The sequence below is a fragment of the Hordeum vulgare genome, chromosome 3H, assembly GCF_904849725.1.
Source record: "Hordeum vulgare subsp. vulgare chromosome 3H, MorexV3_pseudomolecules_assembly, whole genome shotgun sequence".
In the NCBI taxonomy this organism is placed as follows: domain Eukaryota; kingdom Viridiplantae; phylum Streptophyta; class Magnoliopsida; order Poales; family Poaceae; genus Hordeum; species Hordeum vulgare.
Genome location: NC_058520.1, coordinates 474,036,769 through 474,057,968, shown reverse-complemented (window position 1 = coordinate 474,057,968; position 21,200 = coordinate 474,036,769). Strand labels below are relative to the sequence as shown.

General features: G+C 44.2%; 1 protein-coding gene across 1 annotated transcript; it reads right to left on the bottom strand.

The window, feature by feature from the left end:
• Positions 1-853: 853 nt before the first annotated feature.
• On the bottom strand, positions 854-4,112 carry LOC123440209 (indole-3-pyruvate monooxygenase YUCCA2-like). The gene is made up of 4 exons (XM_045116777.1): positions 3,054-4,112; positions 1,805-2,053; positions 1,529-1,651; positions 854-1,360 (listed from the first exon to the last, which is right to left on the bottom strand). The coding sequence occupies exons 1-4, from the start codon at positions 3,810-3,812 to the stop codon at positions 1,178-1,180; spliced, it is 1,314 nt and encodes a 437-aa protein (XP_044972712.1). The 5' UTR covers positions 3,813-4,112; the 3' UTR covers positions 854-1,177.
• Between the last annotated feature and the right edge of the window lie 17,088 nt (positions 4,113-21,200).

Sequence of the window (21,200 nt, the reverse complement as noted above, 5' to 3'; positions counted from 1 at the left end):
GAACAGGGGCAGCAGGTGAAAAAACCATAGAGAACAGCAGGTACACTAGCGTCGCAGGCTGTCGAGTCCACAGTGAAAGGAAATCCCCGGAATATTCCGCTTGTCTTGGCAGTGGCAAGATTTACCTCGTCGCCCCCGACTCCGAGTGACTTTTGTAGGACCTGATCGACCTGCTCATGCTGTGTGCCGTCTCCGTTGCTGTCGTTTCGCCAATGATACGCAGAGAACGGCTGCCCGGCCAGCAACCAGAGAACTTTTGGTGCACGGCTTGCCTACCAAAAGGAAAACGGATTCCCAGTAGGTAGCCGGATTTTCCTTTATTCAGTCCTACTCCTAGCTAGCCAGGGCCGCCGTAGCCCTAGGGCGTAGGTGTAGGTAGGAAGAGGGACCTCCGGGCATCAAAAGCTCATGGCCGAAAGTGAACTCGATGATGGAGCAAAGTAATTCTACAAATATAGCGCAAGTGTATAACATAACATAAGCGATCGTCGAGCACCAAAGCGAATCTTGCTCAGAATACCAACCTCTGAAGCTTCCGGCTGCTTGCATTGCTGGTAGGTTTGATGCACAAGGAAATATATATATACTCGGTCGGTTTCTTTTTACTGCGTATGAGATTGTCAAACTTTGCAAACTTTGATCTAGTTTACATGAAAAGAACAATGAAACTCAAAATACTAAATTAATACCATTAGATGCATCATTGAATTAATTTGCATATTGTGTATCTTTGGTATTGTAGACATTTTTAAATATACATTTAGTCAAACTTTACAAAGTCTGAGTTGAAACAAATCTTATATGAAAGGTAAAAAGAAACGGAGGGTGTATGTATACATGTGATGTCAGGAAAACCAATACAGATTCATTGATCAGTCAAGGCCAAACAGAGCCCGATTGTCAAAACATGATATTACCCCACCGAGGATGATACAAAGCAGCCTATATAGGATGGTTAGTCATCAAAACCAAGATAACACAAAGAAATCGACAAATACAATACACTATACAAGCACTACCAAGGCAAGCAACACAGCACAGCCGCTTCAACCACACGGCTGAAGTCGGCAAACATGGTATATATCATTCTCGCCAGACCTACACATATATTCACAAACTCAAGATCGGTTGATGGCACGCCTCCCACTGTCACCATGGCAAACAACAGCAACCACAGCTAGAGCTTCCCTTCAGCACTCAACTGTTGCTCGATGTCGTGAGCGATCCTCCTCGCGTCAACCGAGGTTCCCATCAGGCCACGGCGGGTGAGTCCGACCGAGTAGAGCCCCCGCTCACCCTTCCATCCGTTTGGAAATGCTTTTCTTGGCAATCCATCTTTGTCCGAAAATAACTCCCGGTCCTGCACATTTCAAAACAAAATACGATTCAGAGATCATTGCGCAAATGCCCATTTCAGAATAAAAAAACTGACATAAGACATACAGCTACAGTCAACACACAGGTTTCATAAAAAAATTCATCCAACTGTCATTTTAATTCGTTTTGCCACTGTGAAAATGTAATGCACCTTCAACCAGAAGGGGACGTTGCTCTTGTAGCCAGTGGCAAGCACAATTGCATCGAAGTCCTCCGACCGTGTGTCCAAAAACTCTACCTGTCGTCCTGATATTTTCTTGATTCCTGGAAGCACCTGCATAGTTCAACCAATGGGGAAATTGTAGCTCAGTACTTAAAGTAAGGCGGAGACGGGTTAATACACTCTCTCAAACAGTCACTTTATTTTCTGAGAAGCTCAAAAATCACTTTATAGTGTTGCTTTGTACTTCAGTGATATGGAACAGACCTTGATATCACCAGACCTAATCTTTGCAAATGTGCCAACATCAAGAACTGGGGTCTTCCCTGAGAGTGACTTGAGCTCAAGGGGACCGACGGTAGGCCGCTTTAGCCCAAGCCGAGCAGTATCCCCAAGCATGGTCCGTGCTACGAGCAGTAGAATCCGGTCCACCACGTGGACTGGGAACCACTTGAGCAGCCACATTGACAGCCCAAAGGTGGACTGACCCAGCATCTCCCTGGGCAAGATGTGTACCTGCCAATGATGAACAAAATCTTAGCTAGCGCTCACAAAAAGGCAATGCAACATTTGGAGTTAATGATTGGATCATAAAATTAATTGGCACAAATTTCTCTTTTCCGAAGTCTGCTTTCTGCATGCTTACAAGAAGCAACACGACCATTTGGTCCCTGGACCAAACTTATTCCCTTATCTCCAACATAGCATATTAAGATAACCCCGGCTTGCATTTTTTTTGGAAGGGATGCTTCCTTTTCTTAATCTCACTAGGCTCTTTCAAAGCTGAAATAGCTGTGAGAAAGGAATGCACCTAGTCATGAAAGGTAGGTTCTCAAGTCATTTTGTTAATGTTTCTTTCTAAGTGACAGACTTATGCTATGCTCTCGTGGTGGTGATGGGGACCCATGGCTAACATGTGCAAATCATAGTTTTCCTGTGAAGCATAAACGAGAAAGCTCTTTGCGCTATAATTGGGGCAAGAAAACTATTAGCAGGCAACTAGTCAAGAAGGAAAAGAACATGGAGATGAAAGACGCGGCAGTGGCCAAACAATATGCAAGTACACACGCGTGCGAATGAATCACGAGAAAGAAATAATTCAAAGACTAATAGGCAGCAATGGAGAAGCCTTTTCTTCCAAGAATCTCCACCTTTCCTCAAGTGGCAGCTTGTTCTTAACCCTAAACTATGAACAACAAAGCCAACTTTGCTGTAGGTGTGAGAACCAACTTGGCCTTGAAAAAAAATACTAATTTTGATGTACACTGCACTAATGATTCCAGATATTATGCCTCCCTTAAGTTGATAAGCTAGAGTCTAGAGATAAGCACGCTTGAGTCGTTGGTACAGGCGAGACTGGCACCTCAACAAGTATAACCTAAATATATTAACCAGGGAGCACCTTCTCCTGCCATCAGTCTAGGTTTGTCATTTCATAGGGTTAATATTGGAAAATATATAACTGAATAACATTGTCAAAACAATAATGATAGAGAAGTAGAAGAAAGTCACGTACAGTGTCTCTTACTACAATATGGGGCTGTGCATTGTGATCGCAGAGATCTAGGCAGACCTCCATGCCAGAGTTGCCACACCCAACAACAAGAACACGCTTCCCTGCAAACGCACTGCCAGTTTTGTATGCACTGGTGTGCACAACCGTTCCCTTGAACTCTTTTAGTCCGTCGATCTCTGGCTGCACAACCTCAGCGTTCTCGCCAGTCGCCACAACCAACCACCGAGATAAATATTCCACCTCCTCTTCCATTCTGCCTGTAAGTTGCGATCTCACACGCCATAACAGAAGCTTCTCATCATACTCTGCACGAACCACCGCATGGTTGTACCTGGGGCAGATGCCGAACCGAGCAGCATACTTCTCCAAGTACGCTACAAACTTCTCCTTTGAGGGATAAATAGGGTAATCAGCAGGGAAAGGCATGAGAGGAAGCTCACAGAACTGCCGTGGAAGATGAAGGCTCAGACGATCATATGTTTTGAGCTGCCACAGAGAAGCTATGCAGTTGGAGCGTTCAAGGATGAGGCTGTCGACGCCCTTCTCCTTGAGACATGCAGCGACGGCAAGCCCTGATGGTCCTGCACCCACGATAATAGGACCAGGAACCCAGGTACATAGCTCCGAGCGAGTAACAGCAGCATCTGTGCTCCTCTCCCTGCAGAATTCTTCAACAGGCTGGCGGCAGTTGTGGCTGATGCGGGGTTGGAAGATAGGATCATGGACTCTCTTGCCCTCACTTTCACTCCAGTGATCCATGCACGTAGTGGTGTTTCCTTGATCTAGCTAGTAGTATGCGGATGTGTTTGCTTCGATCTCAACTCTGTGAAACATGAATGCATGCACCACAGAGAAAAGATGAAGAGTGGGTATGTTGTATCTCAAGAAGAGTTGGTGCAGATGGGAATGGAAGGCAAGACTCCTTGTTGTTTGAGGAAATTGGTGCCTGATACAGTCTGACTCCTCTTTGTTCAAGAGAAGAGGGAAAAGGATGAAACGAAGTAGAGGGAAGTTCTGATGGTGGCTGTCTTCTATATATATAGTTCTGTGCCCAGCTTGAAATGCATGCCCTATCTTAGTTCTCTTCCCCGTATAACCCCCCCCCCCCCCCCACACACACACCCCTTCCTTGCTATGTAAGCACTCGTGATTTTGAATAAGATCAACTACGGTCACTGAAAGGTAACATAGAAAGTAACTTGAACACTCAGCGGACGTGTGGCAAGATCAGAACAAAAGAGAGCATGCAGAGACATAAGAACCTATTAGTAGTGGCATAGTTTAATCAATGAACTGTGCATGACGCGTAATCCGCATGGAGCACGTCGATCATGATGAGCTGACACTTTTTTTCATGACATGAGGAATTAAGTACATTGTTGCTACTTAAATTGCAAAAGCTAAGTTGGCTAAAGTAAGATTTCTAAAAAGAAGTGAAGCCTATATATTAGCTAAAGCAACTACAACAGGTAACCTCGCGTGCCATGATTTATTCTCCCCTATCGAGTGCCCCAGCAATGAGCGAATGCAATTCAAAAGAAACAATTCAGGTGCCTACAAGTTCAAATGTAACTTTGGGTTACTACTGTGCTATGAACTGTGTGCTATTTTTAAAGATCGCCTACGATAATAAGACTATTCACCTGCAAAAGACCGCCTTCATCAGCGTCTAGCAGACTAGCACCATGGAAACATCTACCAAAGAATGATAGATTTACGAAGATTCTTTGAATTGGGATGTTAACTGGTAGGGCCTCGGCAAATCGGAAATTTTGGAGTTAACTTTTCCAATGATTGTCCATGGAGCGTCTTGCTCCAACAGAATGCCTATTTGGGGGAACTATTTAGACCTCAACAGTTGCCAGCCATCAGCACTTCTGTTGTAACCATCAACACAGCACTGCATCTGACAAATGAGTTCCATAGAAACTGATCAACTGGTGTACCCAATTTCCTTTTCGCATTCTGAAGATCCCTACACAAGAATAGTGCCGTCCACAACATCTCTCCATGGTAGGGCCTAACAATTAGAAAGGCCAAACAAATAAAGACGCACATAAATGGCATTGCACTTAAATTGATCCTGAACTAATTTGCAAGAATATAAAGAAACTAAATTCAGTGACCAAAGGATGGATATTTCAAGAAAGCCCAGAATCCATTAAGAAACAGGGTATCTCAACTCTCAACTTCTTGCCGCCTTAGCCTTTTACTAACTCACTTTGCATCTTACTCTTGCATACCTTTATGTAGTGTACCCAACTCAGTAACTGGAGCTGAGGGCGGAAGGTAACCCCAGATCCCAAGTTAGCAGGGACAGCCAAGGCAATTTCTTTAGCTGGCCATACAGGTTGATCACAGCTAAAAAGGTAAGAGAACCTACAAGCAGGGCCATATGAGTAGTAGGAGTAAAACAAATGATGCAGCTGTTCTTATCGGGGCAGCAATGGTGTGGTGAAATCTGTGCAGCAATGTAGCGAAGTACCAATGAGAACAGGTTTACTATTCCCCTCTAGCTGATAGGTGACCACGCACTTTTTTTATGTATGCTAAGCATATATCATGTAGTTCTCACAAGGTAACACCAATAATAGGATTAGTTCTTCATTTGTTGTTGCTGCTGATCCTTGTCGGTGCTATTTTCTACTTCCTCCGTAAACTAATATAAGAGCATTTAGAACACCACTGATGCTTGCTGGACATCCATTGTAATACAATCCTCCTTTTCGGAAAAAATGCAAGCAGAAGCAGTTCTCACAGAATTTGGATTTCCACCTGGCAAACCAAACACCTGATGTGGGCATCATAAAATGGCAAGTGCAACAACTAGCCTCCTCAGTGGGTACAGGCTGGTCTTCTGTGTCCTAGACAAGAGCAGCAGCCTACTTGGTGGTGCCAATCAGACTCGAAGTACTGCTGCTGCACACTGAGAAATATTACAAGGATCCATCTTCCAATGATTGAGGATCCTGAGACGTGGCTCATGCATGATATTCTTCCAGTATACTTCCTACTGGATTCCTTTTTAGCCACCCCACTACCGTACATTGCAATCTCTTGAACCACCGCTTTACATGATTCTTGCAGACATAGCACTGCCAGAATGATATATATTACCTTTATTTTGGTGAATGAATAGTTCCAACGTACCTTTACGGTAAGAGTATACAGTCCTTTTGCATGACATGGATCCAAGCTGCAGAACTAGTATTCTTACTGTTAGTATACTACAGGATATGACTTTGAGAACTATATCCCACTAATGAAAGGTCAAGGAGAGCTGTGGTGTAAGTACTGGCAACGACCAGTCTACATTACATTTCTTTTCTAAGAGCCTCAGAGAGTTTTGGAATCCACTAGTGCGATGGCCTTGTCGATCTGACAAGACATCCTTCTCTCCAAAGCAAGAGGCGGAAAACAGTGATTGGTGAGCATGTTACTTGGTGATTCCAGTGCATTTGATTGTCTGAAGATTCAATGCCGACCCATGGACGGACCAAACTGCAACGCGTCAATTCAGGTAGGACTGGAGTGTGGTGCAGGGGGTACGTTGTTAATGCCTTCCTGCTTTGCCATCTACTCTCTCCGTTCCTAAATATAAGTCTTTAAAGATATTTCACTAGGAGTCTACATACGGAGCAAAATGAGTGAATCTACACTCTAAAGTATGTCTATATACATCCGTATATAGTCCACTAATGAAACCTCTTTAAAGACTTATATTTAGGAACGGAGGGAGTAATAGAGAAGTACTCCCTCCGTTTCTAAATATAAGACATTTTAGAAAATGCACTATAAACTACATACGGATGTATATAGACATATTTTAGAGTATAGATTCACTCATTTTGTTCCGTGTGTAGTATTCTAGTAAAATCTCTAAAAGGTCTTATATTTAGGAACAGAGGGAGTATTGAGCTATTGCAGTTCACATTAACCATTTGTAGAAACTCGTCTAAAGTAACAGTTAACACATTGTATGCATTACGTGCACACATGATTATCTGGACACATCCCTTCTTTTGTGAGCAAGAAAATCATGAATATCGGACAAGTTGGAACATGCACACTTGCATATTATTATTTTTACAAAAATGATCATATGTGCATTGTACTAAAAAAACAGTTTAAACCAACTTATTTTGCTAAATATATGTGCATAATAATGTTACTACTTTTGTATGGTGCACACATGATCATCTTTGTAGACAAGTTTTTGCCGATGCATATGTCCTACAACCATGAGTTTTTGGAGAGTTTTTTAACTGGACAGATGCATCTTAGATAAAATAGATGCATCTTTACATTACCCTTGTTAAGAAAGCTATTTATCTGTATTGAAGGCCCAAGGAGCATATATATATTACACATGACTTGAGGTGTAAGGAAAGTAAACATAGACTAATAAAGACTCCTAGACTAATATTAATACTTCCTAACATCCCCCCTCAAATGCAAAGTGTATGCAATAGCATTGCATTTGAAAAAGTGTAATACTAAAAAAACAATGATAATCCAAATCCGCGTCTTGAGTGTGTCGTCGTAGCATGAAGAGTCTTCAAAACTTGTCGAGTCGCTGAAGGAGAGAATGAAGAGATGACACATCAGAGGTAGACACCGCATCACTTGAAGATACACTAGTGGGGACGGGACCTTTAGCCCCGGCCCGTAAGGGGCTTTAGTCCCGGTTCACCAACCGGGACTAAAGGGGCGGGACTAAAGGCCTAACCTTTCGTCCCGGCCCTCTTACAAGCCGGGACTAAAGGTGCTCCACGTGGGCGCCTCGTAGCGCCCCAGGGGCAGGCCCTTTAGTCCCGGTTCGTTACACGGACCGGGACTAAAGATTTTCAGATTTTGCTGGTTTTTAGGTTTTTTTTTTTGAATGAAATTATTTTTGGGTTTTAGGGTTTTAGGGTTTAGGTGTTCGGGAGATTAACGTGATGCCTCGTTTGGTGTTCGGAAATTAGTTTTCATATAATTTAAATAGAAATAATTATGCATATATATATATAAGATTAACTTATCTTACAAGCGATCATATATATACAATTATATGGAGATCTGAATTATCGGGACTAGAGCCCGTCTATTCGATTACATGGACGAACATCAGTAATGGCCCTTAGCTACACTAAATCATCCTTTGTCTTCTATAGCTTCCGTCCTCAGAAATCCCGCAAGCTCCTCTGCAACAGCAATCGCGCGTTGCTCTGGTAGGACCTTCGTCCTCATGGCCGTGTGCTATATAAGAAGAGGAGATGAATATGAATATCAATCATGATAACAAAGAATGACGGGTAAAAATAGAGGTGTGAATGTTCATTGCTTACGTCGAATCTGTGATCCTTGAACTCAGAGGTAAACGTGTGAATGGTTTTCCAAACATAGTATCCGCATAGATGCGTTCCCCGTGGCTGCTGGTCGCACTTTACGAGAATAAAATATATATAATCAAAATAATAATCTAGCATCATAAATGTATTGAAAATTAATAGAAGTATATCATACTACTACTTACCTGAGCCGCTCTAAAGGTCAGCTTCTCAGGAAAGTTACCGAGAGTCACGCACTTGAACCGCTTCCAAACCCTGCCCGACAAGGATAATGATTTGCTAAGTTTTTCATTAATTGATATATCAGAAAATCATCGATAGAGACCGATAGAGCGCAAGAATGATTAAAATTACCCTTGGAGCATGTCCTGCAGGCTTTGGAACTGTTCCAAGGGTCTCGATAATGGGTCGAAGGCATCAACTCTTCCCTTATCAATTTGAATGTCCAACAGAATCCAATGGAAGCTGCACACACACACACACACACACACACACACACACACACACATATATATATATATATATATATATGTGTGTGTGTGTGTGTGTGTGTCAGTAACTTATCAATTACACTTATAAGTGAATGGACACAACAGAGTAAAGACCCTCACCTGAAGTTGTATGGAAACAGTATGTGGTCACAGAAATTTTGATCTATTAGAAACCTTAGAAGGTTTTCCTCCGTCTCCTTGGGTTTGTCAGTTAGCGTCGCTATATGTATTTTATCTGGGTCAATAAACCCAATATTTAGGATGCTCTTACTTTTACAATCCAGAATCTTCATTCTGCATAATAGAGTACAAGTTATATATAGACAATGAATTGAAATAAATAAACAAGTTATATGCAGACAACGAATTGAAAAACTTACAGACAATAGCAACTCCTAAGCGATTTGTCGAGGGCGTCGCCATTGTACATCTGGAAGAGTTCATCAAAGTCGATATGGATTTCTTCGGAGCGGCCGTAGTACTCCCGTGGGACACTCAGCACGATCATCGTTCTCCCATTCTTTGATTCACTTAAGTACCATTTATGCAAGTAACGCATATTTGGTGGGAGATCATCTTTGCTGACCAAAGGCTCTCCCATGACAAATTGTGGCTTAGGGGCTACCACAGCCTTGGGTATCCTGTCGTCTTGGGAAGCCAGCAAATCTTCAACCGAGATACCACATTCAGCCGCCAACTCCTTTGCTCTTTCAAAAGCTTGCCCCTGCACCGGAGGGGGAACATTCTCGGTTAACACCTTGAGGGGTGGGATCGACTATTTGGCCTGTTGTCCAAGCTGAGGAACGTCTGATTTTTTTCTTGCTTGTAGTTGAACTTGATTTGCTCCCACTTGCACTTGCACGTGAGCTGCTCTTTTTCACTTCCTTCTGCAATGTGCGTGTATAGTCATCAGGCTTATAGTGTAAGTCATACTGTGATGGAAGGGTTATGAAGTCTTTTGCCCATGCTATTTGCTTCTCGGTGTATTCCGGGCGGGGCTCGGGTTCCTTCTTTTTCATCTGCGCATCATGTTGTTCCTTTGCTATCCTGGCGTTTTCCTCGGGGGGTACGATCATAAGGTCTGATAGGAAGATTAGCATGAGGTACCTTTGGGAGGGGCGACAGTTTGCGCTTTGGGGAGCTCCGTCGCTTAGAAATCATCGACGGAGCGTTCTTGCTGGCACGCTTCCGCTTAGTATCATGTGCGGGCGGCGGCGGAGACGGACGACCCAAGTCCGGCGGCGGTGATCGAGATGGACTCGTGTTGTGCTGGCCGACGTCATGTGGAGGGCTTGGAGGTAATGGAGGTGTAGGTGACCTGCGACGACTCGGAGGCGGTGTTGTCCTTGGGGCCGAGCCTGGAAGCTTGACGTAATTCTTGTCCCATAGGATGACTCCACCCAGTACTTCTCCGAGTGTCCTCTCATCTTCGGGTCCAGCTATGTCGAGCTCCATATCATTAAACCCCGTCATGATTTCATCCACCCCGACTTTAGCAAAGCCAGCTGGAATCTCATGGCCATGCCAGCGTGCATCAGGGCTAGAAGGTAAAGCTTGTCCGACGGCCACCTTCATGGATATGTTCTTGAATTTCTGATGGAGTTCACATGATGTTGACTCCTTGATTCCATCCACGGGGTAGCCGGGACCGCCCTCTATCATTCTTCGTTCATCGTCGGGCGGGGCCTCAGATTAAGCCACGCTGCTTTTCCGCTTAGATGGGGCGCCGGTAATATCAAGTGCGGGATCTTCCTGGCGCGGTACTCCTCTAAGCTCATCAATCTGCTTCTGTTGCTCGTTAATCCTGGCAAGAAACTGGTTGAACTTGTCATTCTCCTCATCCTGCTGCCGCTTCTTTGCTCTCTCTCGGCTTCTGTAAGTGTCTTGGTCTCTGGCAAACCCAAGCCACCACGGGTAAGAAGGACCGAAGCCTCGCGTTTGTCCTCCATGTTCGTCATTGCCGAGGACCAGTCTGAGCAAATCTTTATCTCTATCTGCAGTGAACTTTCTTTGTCCCTCCTTAATTTCTTTCACTATCCTTTTCCAATTCTCCCTGGGTATCCTAAGATCGTCATTGCAGATGAGGTCCCCTGTTGTTTCGTCGTACGACCCACCATGCGCAAGGAACCAATTTCTTTCTCTCAATTCCCACTCATCACGGAGTGTTTCAGGTACGATGCCTTTATCTATCAGATCTTGCTCTTTCTTATCCCACTTTGGCATGGCAGTCTCATAGCCCCCTGGCCCCAGCTTGTGGTGATATTTCTTCTTGTCGGCATTTATCTTGTTCTTTTCTGATAATGCATGGGCATCTTCTGACTCCTTGTACTCTTGAAATGCCTTCCAGTGATTCACCTGCTTGGCTAGATACCCCTCGAATACTGGCACTTTCTTTGTCTTCAGATAGTTTTTCCATAGCTTCTTCTTCCAGCTACGGAACAGTTCGGCCATCTTCTTCAGAGTCCACTGCTTGAATTTGGCCCTCAGTTTGTCTGCGGCGTCTTCATTCTCACATTCTGGCAGGTCGAAATGTGACATGAGATCATTCCAAAGATTATCTTTGTACCTTTCGGCGACATAGTCACTATCGGCTGCCCCTTTGCGCTTGTTCCACTCCCGAACGCTGATCGGGACGTGATCCCTAACGAGAACTCCGCATTGCTTCTTGAATGTGTCATCATCATTCTTAGGAAGCTTGGGTTCGCCCGTAGGAAATATCACCTCAAATGTGTAATGCGTCCGTGCATCCAACTTTCTAGTCGGGCCTCGTTTCGTAGTTTTGCTCGATGTGGAGGCCTAAGAGGGAGAAACATTCGTCAAATGAATGTATATGTATACAATATAGAGCTATCTCCAATATTTTTCATATATTACAAGTGATTGTCGAACTTCATATGTATACCTCGCCGGACTTCTCCTCTTCACCGGCTTCTCCATCAGTGGAGCTATCACCTTCTCCATCATTGGACCTATCTCCTGCCCCATCGGCTTCATCTTCGTGTCGCTCGACCTCCATTCCAACATCCTGGTTTAGATATGACGACGGAGATTCAGCTGGTTCAACGTCGGGGCCATCTTTGATTATATCTTCGAGAAGTTCTTCCTCTTCGAGGTTCCTGATATGTGGATCCATAGTTATGCAAAAAACGGATTCTCTTAACCTTTGTACAAAAAAAGAATTATTCTATCAGGAACTCCGTTCCAAAACAACTTAAGTCCCGGGTCGTGGCTCCACCCGGGACTCCTAGATTTCTGCATAGTATTCAAAGTAGGAATACTTTTCCAATTTGAGCATTCAATAAGCAAAACCAAATCGTAAAATAAAGTAGTATTCAAATTAGCATGCATTCAATTATAAGCTAATACATCTTCACTTTTGTCCGTACATCGTCGAATATCATCACTAATACTCCTCGAATACTATCATACATATAGCATCACTGATACATCTAGAACCGTAGCGCCCGACGGGTATCGGCGCGGGCGGTGGACACCCAAAGAGAAGGAACCATCACAGGATCATAGCTCCGGTGAGATCCTCGAAGAACCTGCCAGGTATGCTCGAACCTGCCCTCCAACGCAACCATGTAGCGACGGACGTGCTCATCCTCCTCGCTCACACGGTGACGTACCACCTCCGCGGTGTCCGGAAGCCTCGGCACCCTCACTGGCCCACGCGACCGCCACCAAACAAGGATCGGGTCAACGACGGGCTGGCTCCTCACCAACCTACGCCCCCCGGAAGGTAGCACCTCCCAATACCAGCCGGGCGGAGCCCAGTCCCGGAAAGGGCCCCTCTGATCAAGCACGTGTCGTCCGCCGAGTCGACGACGAGGATGCGGGATAGGCATCGTAAATGAACTAAAAAATAAACTAGTTCTATTAATTTTCTTGCTAAAAATAAACTATTAACACTTAAGCATATACAATAGCAAAATTAAACTATTAACACTTAAGCATATACAATAGCAAAATTAAGCAATAATCTAAGAAACACTATTAACACTTAAGCATATACACTATACAATAGCAAAATTAAATGACAAAAAAAAATATTTCTTCTTCTTGTAACCCTAAACTAATTTTTCCTCTTCTTCTATTTCTCCTCTTCTTCTACTTCTTCTACTTCTACTTCTCCTCTTCTTGTAGTACTTCTCATCTTCTCTTCTTCTACTTCTCCTCTCCTCCTCTTCTAATTTTTTCTCTTCTTCTACTTCTCCTCTTCTTCTATTTTTCCTCTCCTTCTCCTCTCCTCCTCTTCTTATTCTCCTTTTTCTTCTTTTCTTATCCTCCTCTTCTTATTTTCATTTTTCCTAATCTTATTTTCTTATTTTTATTCATATTTCTTCTTCTTGTAACCCTAACCTAATTCTAAATATTACTAACCCTAATAATCTAGCACAAACCTAATAACAATAGGAATTAAATGACAAAAAAATCTTTTTCTTTTTCTTATTTTCTTCTCCTTTTTCTTCCTTTCTTCTCCTTTTTCTTCTTCTCTTCTCCTTTTTCTTCTTTTCTTCTACTGACCGGAGTGTTGGGGAGGAGGGGGCGGGGGGCTTACCGGCCGGAGGTGTCGACGGCGCGCGGCGAGGAGGACGGCGGCGCGTGGCGAGGAGGGCGGCGCGCGGCGAGGAGGACGGCGGCGGCGAGGAGGACGATGACGACGGCGAGGAGGACGACGGCGACGGCGAGGAGGACGGCAGGCGGCGGTGAGCAGGACGTCGGGCAGCCTGACGACGTCATCGAGTTCGTCGCTGTGCCGCGCCGGGCAGGAGAACGAGAGGAAGAAGAAGAGAAATGGACAATTTGGGTTGGATTTTTTCGAAGTCCCGCTTATATAGGTGGATCTTTAATCCCGGTGCGTGGCTCGAACCGGGACTAAAGACCCCCTTTAGTCCCGGTTTGAGCCACGGCCCGGGACTAAAGCCCCTCGTTTCCCGCCTCCTCGCCTGCCGAAAAGGGGTCTTTAGTCCCGGGGCGTGGCTCCAACCGGGACTAAAGGAGGTATGTAGTCCCGGGGCGTGGCTCCACCCGGGACTAAAGACCCTCCTCGGCTGTACGATAAGTTTAGTCCCGTCGCAGCTTCTCCATCGAGCTGCTCTCTAAAGCAGGCTTACGGGCCTAAACTCACTGAAAATTATAACTATATTAGAAATTATAGGGAAAATTCAATCTAAATTCAAATGAGAATTTAGATTGAATTTTCTCTATGATTTCGAATATAGTTTCAATTTTTTCTATTTTCATAATTAATAATTTTGACTATTTGAGAATTTGACAAAACTATGATAATGAAAAGTGTTTCAAATTGAATAAATAATGCAAAACTATTTTTTATTTTCATAATTAATAATTTTGACTATCCAAACTATTATCTATTTTGTTATTTTCAATTAAAAACTATGTTTATTAAAAATTCTTTTTGCATATTTGAGAATTTGACAAAACTATGATAATGAAAAGTGTTTCAAATTGAATAAATAATGCAAAACTATTTTTTATTGTCATAATTAATAATTTTGACTATCCAAACTATTATCTCTCGAAGTAGCAGCGTTTCGAACGAGAACTCATCTCTTACAAAGGGATTTCATTTTTTGAACTTATTTGAACTCCATACTTTTTGTGTGTTCAAAATGCACCATTCAAAGGCACATCACAAAATTTCAACAATTTCTGACTTCATTTGGTATATTTCGTGCATTTACTTATTGTTTTTGAGCTAGTTGACCCTGAAATTGAAAAGCACTACAAATGAACTCTGAAAATGTTGAAAGTTGGATGCTATCATCATTTCACCCACATAGCATGTGTTAAAAAGTTAAGAGGGCTACGACAAAAACTGGATGCAGTTCGTGTACAAAACGGACAATCTCTCTCGAAGTAGCAGCGTTTCGAACGAGAACTCATCTCTTACAAAGGGATTTCATGTTTTTGAACTTATTTGAACTCCATACTTTTTGTGTGTTCAAAATGCACCATTCAAAGGCACATCACAAAATTTCAACAATTTCTGACTTCATTTGGTATATTTCGTGCATTTACTTATTGTTTTTGAGCTAGTTGACCCTGAAATTGAAAAGCACTACAAATGAACTCTGAAAATGTTGAAAGTTGGCATGCTATCATCATTTCACCCACATAGCATGTGTTAAAAAGTTGAGAGGGCTACGACAAAAACTGGATGCAGTTCGTGTACAAAACGGACAATCTCTCTCGAAGTAGCAGCGTTTCGAACGAGAACTCATCTCTTACAAAGGGATTTCATTTTTTTGAACTTATTTGAACTCCATACTTTTTGTGTGTTCAAAATGCACCATTCAAAGGAACATCACAAAATTTCAACAATTTCTGACTTCATTGGTATATTTCGTGCATTTACTTATTTTTTTTGAGCTAGTTGACCGTGAAATTGAAAAGCACTACAAATGAACTCTGAAAATGTTGAAAGTTGGCATGCTATCATCATTTCACCCACATAGCATGTGTTAAAAAGTTAAGAGGGCTACGACAAAAACTGGATGCAGTTCGTGTACAAAACGGACAATCTCTCTCGAAATAGCAGCGTTTCGAACGAGAACTCATCTCTTACAAAGGGATTTCATGTTTTTGAACTTATTTGAACTCCATACTTTTTGTGTGTTCAAAACGCACCATTCAAAGGCACATCACAAAATTTCAACAATTTCTGACTTCATTTGGTATATTTCGTGCATTTACTTATTATTTTTTTGAGCTAGTTGACCCTGAAATTGAAAATCACTACAAATGAACTCTGAAAATGTTGAAAGTTGGCATGCTATCATCATTTCACCCACATAGCATATGTTAAAAAGTTGAGAGGGCTACGACAAAAACTGGATGCAGTTCGTGTACAAAACGAACAATCTCTCTCGAAGTAGCAGGGTTCGAAGAAGGAGAAGCGACCCCCACAACAAAAGTGGTTCCGCGGCACGCCACGTGGTTCCGCTGCACGCCACGTGGGACTAATGGTCTTCCATTTTTAAATGACTGTTTTAATCAAAAACAGATCTGTTACAAAAGGGATTTCATTTTTTGAACTTATTTGAACTGAAGACTTTTTGTATATATATGTGGTCGAAATGCATGATACCATGAAGTTAGAAAGGGCTAAACCATTCAAAAGTAGCAAATGAAGTTAGAAAGGGATAAACCATTCAAATTTGGAAACTATAATGGCACAAACAGAAACTAGACATATATAAATTGGTCCAAGAAGTACATGATACTAGTCCAAACAGTACATAATAATAGCTACCATAGATATATATATACAAGTGGTCGACGTTCAGAACACTACTCGTCTGAATCATCTAAATCAGAATGTCCACCTTCCTCGAGGTGACGCTGGCCATAGTGGACGACTCGAATCTTGCGGTACAACTCGTATGAAACGTATGCATCTTTTGCTGCATACTCAATGTTGATATCATCAAGTGGGCCCTTCTCCCAAAGTTTGTGCTAAGACTTTGGGAAACTGGTCTTCATATCAGCATATGAATCGTCGATCAAGGCAACTGCCATATGAGCCATCGAAGTCCTGTCATGTCGAAACCTGAATATCGTTTGGAGATCAACGAGGCAACCAGCTGGTATCTCAATACCGAAGATGTGCCTCATCTTCAGCTTGTCGTTCCTTATGTCAACGGAAGCAAAAGTGATGCCGCTGTGAAGGAAGTCCATGAGTTCTGGACAATGCTTGTCACTCCTGCAACAGAAACAAATTAAAATGGAACAAATGTTACATACTGCTGCAATAAGGAAACATGTTTCATTACAACTAAAGAGAAAATTATCTTTAGGATTCAAATAGAACATATGCAATGGAACCTAGAGAGATCACTATAGCTATCCAATGGAACCTAGAGAGATCACTAGCTATATGCAATTTTCATGACCATGACATATCATATTGCTATCCAATGAAACCTAGAGAGATCACTAGCTATATTCAATTTTCATAACCTTGGATCAAAGAACACCGCATAAAATTGTATCACTACAACTATGATTTCAATGGAACATATTGAACCAATCAGATTTTTCAGATTGTGAAACACTATTCCAATCAGATTGTGTTCCCTTCAACTAATCAAAATTGTTTCACTACAACTATTTGAAGCGAACCAACTATGATTCCAATGGAACATATTAAACACTAGTTGATTCTAATACGATTTTTCAGATTATGGAACACTATTCCAATCAGATTGTGTTCCCCTTCAACTAATCAAAATTGTTTCACTACAACTATTTGATTTCAATGGAACATATTGAACCAATCAGATTTTTCAGATTGTGGAACACTATTCCAATCAGATTGTGTTCCCTTCAACTAATCAAAATTGTTTCACTACAACTATTTGAAGCGAACCAACTATGATTCCAATGGAACATATTAAACACTAGTTGATTCTAATACGATTTTTCAGATTATGGAACACTATTCCAATCAGATTGTGTTCCCCTTCAACTAATCAAAATTGTTTCACTACAACCATTTGAAGGGAACCAACTATGATTCCAATGGAACATATTAAACACTAGTTGATTCTAATACGATTTTTCAGATTATGGAACACTATTCCAATTAGATTGTGCTCCCCTTCAACTAATCAAAATTGTTTCACTACAACTATTTGAAGGGAACCAACTATGATTGAAACAAATAAACTTACAATGTCATTATCTTGGATCAAAGAAAGCCTCAAAACTTACCTCGAACATTGGAAGATCAAGACATGGCGTGCGAAGCATAGTTGGATGACGGCAACACCGCGTTGATCGGTCGTGTACTCCAGATCAAGCCCCAAGAACTTCTCATGATCCATTGCGTTGTCAATCCATCGTTCCTTCAACTGTTGAAGAAAAAACGGCACCTCCCTGCTCAGGTTCGTGTACACGACATGGAGCTTGGTCGTGCCATGTGCGAGCACCTCATGAAAGCTAGTTGGCATGGTGGAAGAAGAGAAGGGAAGAAGAGAGGAGAAGAACAGAGAGGGAGAGCGAGAGAGAAGAAGAAACAGAGAAATGGCGACTGTACGCTTCGGTTCGTGCTTTTCATCGCCCGAAACGACGCGGGATGCAAACCGTTTGGGTCTTTAGTCCCGGGTTGAGCCACCAACCGGGACTAAAGAGGTATACCAACGGTCGCCACCACTACGGCAGGCCACGTGTTAGTCCTTTAGTCCCGGGTTGAGCCACCAACCAGGACTAAAGGGGGATACGAACGGTTGCCACCACCACTGCCCACCGCGTAGCCCTTTAGTCCCGGTTTGGGACACGAACCGGGACTAAAGGCTCCTTACGGGCCGGGACTAAAGCCTCGAGGGAGGCATTGAGAATTGGGGCGACGTGGCCGGGCCTTTAGTCCCGGCCCAGAGGCAGGCCGTGACTAAATGGTCCCGGCCAAAGGCCCGTTTTCCACTAGTGATACAAGATAAGGATCAAGAGAAGATGGGTTGTCAAAAGAAGATGGCACATCAAAAGAATAAAGCATTGCATAGAAAATCATAGTCCATGACAACCGACGGCGAAAGAAGCTCGGCGGTTAAGGCACGATGAACATAGATTGACAATGTAAAGAAGTCCAGAAAATCCTATAGAAAACAACAAGGGCAAATAGGCCACAAAAGTTGTATAGAAAGGATCAGGACCGGAGAAAGGCTGACGGACTAAGGTATGGTGGACTCGCATGGCATGAGAAACACAAAATATGAACGGATTTGGTGGACGCAGCGGAAAAAATAGAAAACTAGAAAACAACTAGCGAGAAGAGCACGCAACACCAGAAAGGTGCATCAGCATGCAACACCGGACAAAGGAGGAAACAATCAAATTGGAGTTTTTTTTAAGCTAAGCTGTGAAGTAGCAGCAGGGCGCAACTAGCACCATGTACCAAGATAGCAAAGAAGACAATACCACGTATAGGAGGAAGCAGCTAGCAGTAGCACGTAGTCAGGCCAGCTTGCGACAGTAGATGGAGCAGCATGCCAGTAGCAGCAGAACGCAGCAGTTGAAGGAAGAGCCACACACGGGGCATCCCGATCTGGCGCAACGATGAGGAAACGCGGGACGGCGTACATCCTGCTGGGAGAATCGGACGGAGGACGAATTTGATGTTGATGACGACGACAAGCACCCGCTCTTCGGGGCCCTCCTCGACGAGGCCGAGCGCGAGTACGGCTTCAGGCACCAGGGCGCCATCGCCATCCCCCGCCGCGTCGACCGCTTCGTCCACGTCGAGCGCCTCATCGACCGCGACCTCGGCGTGCAGGGCCACAAGCTCGTCGACCTCGACTGTGGCGCCACCACCGCAGCATGAGACCTGCAAGATCCAGGCAACAGGATCTGGTGGCTGGAGGCGACGGCGGCTGACGGCTGGTCCCGTGGTGCGATCTGACGCGGACGGCTGGTCCCGTGGTGGCGGCGCGGAGTCAAGTCCCTCGGACAGCACGACACGGCGCGGCGCGGATCCTGGCGGCGCGTTGCATGGCGCCGGGGGAGGAGCGGGATTGTTGGCGCCGGCCACCTCCCTCCGCAAGATCTGGAGCCAGCGAGCGGGCAGGTGAGGGCACGATCGGTAGGTGCCCACACAGCTTGGGAACGACGGGAGAAGACGAGATCGACCCAGAACAGATCGATCGAGAGGAAGAAAAAAAAAGTTGGATCGTAAGGACGAGTTGCAGCGTCCGGAGACCTAAACCTAGGTTCTAATACCATGTTAGGAAAGCAACTTATCTGTATTGAAGGCCCAAGGGCCATATATATATTACACATGACTTGAGATGTAAGGAAAGTAAACATAGACTAATAAGGACTCCTAGACTAATACTAATACTTCCTAACAACCCTTAGCCGGTACATGCACAGAGATTTCATGAATTACGCGTTCAGATTTTAAGGATTAAAATGGGCTGAATGTATTATATTTGTATTACCACTGATGCATGCAATTAATTGTACCAAATGTATGTTTTGAGTGATGCTTCTACATACCTCCATATAAAAAGAGCAACAGATGCTAAATAAACTACGGTTGATAATGGCCCCTTGATAAGATTTGCTAGAGTATATATAATATAGCCATGTACCCCTTTGTATTTATCCCATTATATAAGGGGTTTTCTGCATATAGTCCACACCTGTACATGTATATATTGGCCTATGGCCTCATGGAAATACAAGTTGCATATTCCTAACATGGTATTAGAGCCTAGGTTCTTTTTGCATGCGCAACTCGTGCTCTTCCCGATCCACAGCCGCTGCTGATTCTTCTTCCCGAGTCCTGTTCGACCCCGTGCCCGAGTCCCGCTGGAACTCGAGGCCAGGTGCGCTCACATCTCAAGCTCTCGTCATAAGGAGAGCATCCGCCTCGCAAGATCTCGTCTGCCCCATCGATCTGGTGCTGGATTGGTTCCTCAGGTCTGCCCGCGTCGATCTCTGGTGTTTCCGCTCGATCTCAGGTCCGCCCCCGTCGATCTGGTGCTCGATTGGTATCTCAGATCCGCCCCCGTCGATCTCTGGTGGTTCCCCTCGATCTCAGGGCCAGCCCCCGTCGAGTCCACGTAGAATCGGCTCGGACTTCGTTGTCGCGCACGAGTCCCGCCCCCGTCGAGTCCGCGTCGAGTCGGCCAGGACTTCGTCGCCACGCACGAGTCCCGCGGTCACGCCCGTCGCGATTTACTACTCCACTCCAGCGGGTGGTGCGCCTTCTTCTCTGTTGGTGTTTCCGCTCGCAGGATCTCTGGTGGTGTTTCCTCTCTCTCAGGCCGGATCCCGTCGCCCAGTCAACCGTCAAGAAGGATCTCGTGGTCTCCTATCGCTAGATCCCGTGACTCTTTGTTGACCAAAAAAAATGTCTGCTGCATCAGGGTACGTTGTTGTTCCTCGTTGTCCGGTGATTTCTGATGGCACTAACTACACCGAGTTCATTGGCTTCATGCGCATTCACATGCGTGGCATCCGTCTATGGGGTGTTCTTTCTAGCGAGGTCCGTTGTCCGCCACGTCCGGTTCCTCCTGTGGCCCCCACTCCGCCGACGCCACCGGTTCTTCCTGCGGATGCTGATCGGGCTAGGAAGGATGCGACTAAGCTTGCTGATGAGGCCGTTGTTCGTACTTATGATGAGCAGGTTTTGATTTATGAGGAGGCTCTTCAGGCGTATCATGGTGCTCTGTCTGTTTACACCCAGTGGCTTGATGATGATGCTCGTGCTGCAGCTGTTCTCACTGCTAATGTTCTGCCCCAGTTTGCCTCTGAGTTTCTGGGTCTTCCTACTGTCTTTGAGATGTGGACCC

Coding starts and splice junctions, on each gene's coding strand:
- LOC123440209 (XM_045116777.1), bottom strand. CDS start 3,812: ATGGATCACTGGAGTGAAAGTGAGGGCAAGAGAGTCCATGATCCTATC. Junction 2,054..3,053: donor ATATTGTAGTAAGAGACACT/GTACGTGACTTT, acceptor CATCATTGGCAG/GTACACATCTTGCCCAGGGA. Junction 1,361..1,528: donor ACGTCCCCTTCTGGTTGAAG/GTGCATTACATT, acceptor TGAAATGTGCAG/GACCGGGAGTTATTTTCGGA.